This window comes from Arachis ipaensis, chromosome B05 (genome assembly GCF_000816755.2).
Source record: "Arachis ipaensis cultivar K30076 chromosome B05, Araip1.1, whole genome shotgun sequence".
Taxonomy (NCBI): domain Eukaryota; kingdom Viridiplantae; phylum Streptophyta; class Magnoliopsida; order Fabales; family Fabaceae; genus Arachis; species Arachis ipaensis.
In genome coordinates this window covers 16,687,163-16,692,616 of record NC_029789.2, presented here as the reverse complement: position 1 = coordinate 16,692,616, position 5,454 = coordinate 16,687,163, and the positions used below count along the sequence as shown (strand labels likewise).

General features: G+C 45.0%; 1 protein-coding gene across 1 annotated transcript in view; it reads right to left on the bottom strand.

Annotated features, from left to right (window-relative positions):
• The window catches only part of LOC107643125 (RING-H2 finger protein ATL22), a 2,377-nt gene continuing 1,518 nt past the window's right edge, over positions 4,596–5,454 (bottom strand). The window contains exon 2 of the mRNA XM_016346695.2: positions 4,596–5,172. Coding sequence (XP_016202181.1) covers positions 4,709–5,172 — 464 coding nt within the window. The 3' untranslated portion in view covers positions 4,596–4,708. The remainder of the gene's footprint in view (positions 5,173–5,454) is intronic.

Below are 5,454 nucleotides of genomic sequence, written 5' to 3'. Positions count from 1 at the left end.
TTCCTGGAAGGAGGCCTCCCCATGTGGGGCCTGCCCTACTGATAGGGTATATAAGGGGAGGGTCCTACCCCTCCCCCATCATACCCTTTACCCTCATACCACCTGCATATTTTTCTGACTTGAGCGTCGGAGTGTCCTTGCAGGTGGTCCCCCTCATCTCAGTCGAAGAGCTCGGAAAGTCGGAACTCACGCCTCACACGCCCCCAGATCTAGACCAAGGTTGGGACCCGCCTTCACACCCGCCTTCGGAGAGTTCCTTGCCGGCTTGGGTATAAAGCAAAAGTTTTCATCAGTGGAACATCCCCAAACCAACGGTCAAGTTGAGGCTGCGAACAAGGTTATCGTACAAGGCCTCAAAAAGCGACTTGACCAGAAAAAGGGAGCATGGGCAGACGAGTTAGCGTCAGTCCTCTGGTTCTACCGCACAACTCAACAGTCATCTACCGGGGAGACCCCTTTCTAACTCACATATGGGGTAGAGGCAATAATACCTGTGGAGATCGGTGAGCCGAGCCCACGGCCATTCTTAGGAGGGGTTGAGGAAGCCGTAGAAAATGATTTGATAGACGAGGACAGGGAGATGACCCATTTATTAGAAATGGCACTAAAGCAAAGAATGGCCCTGCGCTACAATGCCAAGGTGCTCAAGAGAGAGTTTGAACAAGACGACCTGGTCCTAAGGCGCAATGATATTGGGCTCCCGACACCAGAGGAAGGAAAGCTGGTGGCAAACTGGGAAGGCCCATACAGGGTGAAAGAGGTGATCAGCAATGGGGCCTACAACTTGGAACGGCTGGACGGCAAGGAAGTCCCGAGAACGTGGAACACGGGCAATTTGAGAAGATTCTATTCCTAGGCCAAACCCACCGACCGGACAACCAACCTGCCGATCCAGCCGGCTTAGTAAGACATTACTTTATGATGGATTATTTGTCCTTGTCATATATTTGCTATCATCTTATGTTTGGACCATTTACCACTACTATTTATCTACTACTTGTCATCTCCTTTTCGCATTCATTATTATTAATTAAGCTACCATGACGAGTAAGCAATTTCATAACGATACGGTGCCCTGGGACTGATCACCCCGGGAACCACGAAAGTAATGAACGCCATAATACGCGGCTGTTGAAACGATAAAAGCCACGACTTGGCTTCACTAATTACCGGCAAGACGGTAAAACGTTCACAAGCAAATAGCTAATACCAACAAAACGGTAAAAGAACATAAAGAAAAATAAGCGCCGACAAGGCGGGAAACAAGCGGTTTGTCACATGCGGCAAACAGATTCAAACAGTTCAAAAGGATTACAAAGTTTACAAAAGTTACAAAAACACACAAGTTACAAGAACACAAGACACTTCTTCGGCATATCAATGATCTTGTCATCCCTGATAGTCTTGAAAATGCCAACAGCTAAGGTGTCAAAATCGGGAGCCAACAGCTTTACTTGGGCTTTGAGGGCCTCCTCGGTCATCAAGATAGCGTTCTTACCCTGCTTCACGGTGTCTTTGTACTTCTTCTAAAATTCAGTAGTTTCACCCCGGGCCGCCTTGGCCGACGAGAGAGCCTCATCGCGTTCCTTCTCTAGCACGACCACCCGACCCTGAGCAGTGCTAAGTTAACTTTCCAGGGGAAGCTCTCGCTCGGTAGGATGTGCCACGGAGGCGTCAGCGGTCTTGACCTTTTCTTTAGCAGTCTTAACTTCCTCCTCAGCAACCTCGACCTTCTCCTCGGCTGTCTTGGCCCTCTCCTCGGCAGCAGCAAGTTGCTCCCGGAGCAGCTTCACCTCATCTCTATACTTGGTGTTGGCCTTGACAGAGGACTCAAGTTTCGTTTCCAAAGACCGCGTTCCTGCCAAGGCGGATTCCGCCTTCCTCGCTATAGCAGCTCCTCGGAGTAAAGTGCGGTACATCCATCTCGCTTGCGAAGCGAGGTCCCCACTGTAAAAGAAGTCCTCCGTGCCAGGAAGTAGTTGGGAATAGATAAAGTTTTCGACATCAAAGTTCTTCTCCATAACGGTGAGAACCCCCTTAGGACTGGAAGACGGCCTCCTTTTTCTTGGATTGTCAACCAACACCTCAACTTCAGGACTAGAAGACGACTTCCTTTTCCTTGGATTGTCACCCTCCTCCTCAGCCTCAAGATCCTCCTCTGGTCGGGGTCCCGAACCAGTCCCTGCCTCCTGATGAGGACCCGAAGCGGCGCTGGTTCTGGGCCCCTCCCCCTGGGTAGGCTGGGACTAGACCTCAGGCTCAATGACGTCGTCAGCCGGCACTTCCTTGGCAGGGGTAGTGGAGTCATCATCACTGCCATCAGCCAAGAAAGTGTTGAACAAAGCATCAAGTCCTGTTACCTCGGCAGACATTGACACTGCAACAAGATACAGAAACCTATTAATCATTAAATTTGGCGGATAAGTAAGGACAAGGGTAAACACATGAAAATTACTAGATGGCTACTCACATATATAATTCATAGCCATGTCCCGATCACCCATAAGGAGATGAGGGTTAACAAGATTCTTCCCAAAAACAGCCAACAATATGTTGGCAACCCTCTTATTCTCAGGAGATAATCCCTTATACGTTATTTTGGTAAAGGCGTTAGCTCCCGTCCCAAAACTCCAGTAAGTCGGTATGCGACGTTCCCCTTCTAACGTCAACCAAAAAGGGTGCCGACCTTCCACCGGGCAAACTTTGAAATACTTATCCTTAAAACCATGATAAGAATCACTACAACGGAGACCGGCAGCTCAAGATACTCACACACCATCTCGAAACAGCGGATTGAGGCCCAACTGTTCGGATGCAATTGGGACGGCGCAACGTCACAACGGTTAAGTAACGCCATTTGAAAAGGGGGGAAGGGGAGGCGAACTCCCAGGCGGGTGAACATGGCCTTATACAACCACATCCAATCGGAGACCTGGGGAGAGTGCAGATTTAGTTGGAATATTTGTTCGTTGTCGGCAGGAATGAAAGCTGCATAATTAGCCTCCTCGTCAGTTCCTCCGCAAAGATAATCGGCCCGTCGGAACTCGTCAAGTTCCTTCGGGGACATTTGGTTAGAGGTTTCCTTCACATTTGAAGTTACCCAAGCATATCAGTCATAGGGCGCCGGTCTCACGACCCTCACGACGGGACGCTGAGCCATACCTACAGTTGGGGCACCACCCAATATCAGTCTAAGAGGCCGGGAAGCCGGTACGAATACCAGAAACTATAATTCACCTATCCAACAACTATAAAACAAGGTATAAATCTACAGCCAAGAGCAAGGCCAGAAAAGTAAAATCCTAGAATGGTAACCCCCCTACAGTATCTTCCTAATGCTAAAACGACAGCAAACATGCAATTCAAATCAAGAGTGCAACGCACATACAAAATCAGGAAGATGAACGATGAAAATAAATAACTCCACACCAATACCAGAGAAAAGAATAGGGAGCTTACAAGGATAAGGGCGATGATCAGGGAGGATCAAAAAACTAAGAAAGATCTGGACGAAGCAGGGGCTCGCAGTAAAGATTTTGAGGAGAGAATGGAGAAAGCAAATGAAACGCAACGGCAATGCAATGAAACTGAAACGAAACCAAAGGAAAACTGAAAAGAAACCAACTCTAAGAAGCGCGAAGGACAGGGGAGAAATAGTCTTTTTCTCGCGGGGTTTTGAATTGCCCATTAAGAGCATTAAATGCTCGGCATGAGGAACGAGGCGACGAAAGACGTTGCCCAGTAACAAACAGGCACACACGCCTTTGGAAGGCGCATCCTCCACACGGACGATCAACCAGACGACGACACACGAAAGAGAAAACAAAACGCGCCACCAACGGTGCTCACGGCCATAGCTGGCACGTTGGGGGCATTGTAGGAAAAGAAGCTTCCTGGAAGGAGGCCTCCCCATATGGGGCCCGCCCTACTGACAGGGCATATAAGGGGAGGGTCCTACCCCTCCCCCAAGGTACGTCATCATACCTTTTACCCTCATACCACCTGCATATTTTTCTGACTTGAGCGTTGGAGTGTCCTTGCAGGTGGCACCCCCCTCATCTCAGTCGAAGAACTCGGGAAGTCGGAACTCACGCCTCACACGCCCCTAGATCCAGACTAAGGTTGTGACCCGCCTTCACACCCAGAAGACCTCTCCGAACCGTCCGGAAACCGACTAGCTGGACATTTTTTAATCACATTACTTTTATTCTAAATAAATTTATTTTTTATAATTTTACTCTTATATATGTTTACTCATCATGAAATGTTTGTAGAATGACTAGTACATAAATTTTAAATTTATTTAGAATAAAAGTAATGTAATTAAGAGTAATTTACTTAAATATGATTAAAAAATAATTGAATAACTATGTTCCGTAAAAAATTAATATTATTAAAGGATAAAATTAAAATTTAATTCTAAGTATTGTTTTTATTCCCAATATTTTCGTTCTATTTAAATTCCTAACGTTTCAAAATCGTCTCAATTTTATCCTACCATTAATTTGATCAGATTTTTAACTGCAGCACAACATTATTAAAAACGATACTCTAGTGGTGGTTTATTTTGCAAGCGTGACTGCGTGAGTTGATGCTAGAACAGAAAAAAATGGAATTATTTTTTCTTTTTAATTGACAATAAAAAAGAACAGTATTTTTGTCGGAAAATATACATTGATCATTGAACAATGATTGGAATGAGTAAACATTAGGAGGAAGATGGAGAGAAAGGCAAAGAGGAGTCGTAATTGGAATTTGATCTTGCTGGCAATTTTCTACACAAAGGGCAAGTAGCATTCATCTTCAGCCACCCATCAATGCAATCAACGTGAAAATAGTGTTGACACTCTGTTATGGTCCTCAGCACCTCTTTGGGCCTATATTCACAGAGACATATTGAGCAAATGGTATCATTGGGCCTAGGCAATTGCCCATCCTCACCTACCTCAGTTTTCGGATATCTTTCTATTGATGGCCCATCAAGGCCCATTAGGACAGCTGGAGGGGGAGGAACAATCATGATAGAAAATTCCGTTTGTGTTCTTGATGACTGTTGTCGCTGATCTCGCCTCATCTTTCTGCGTTGCAATAAACATATTAGTCCAATGATGCCAATGACTCCAGGTATTCCCACGCCTACGGTTAGACCAAACCTGGCTTTCCTCGAAAGACCTGACCATTGTCCAAAACCGAAACAGAAGAAAAAGTTAATTAGGGAGCTGTAATGTAATTTCATACTGAGTGTAAAAATTAAAAGCTAAAGTACATGAGACACAATAAATTCAGTAATCTCATCAATTCTCAATTTCTCGTGATAAAAGATAGTATTCCTATAAAATATTAGATAGTTGATAAAGAATAGATTAAATTAGTGAAATGATATTTGAAAATTCAGACAAAAATAATTTTAAAAGATATTAATCGAAAAAGTTAAAAATAAATGAGAAAAAAAAT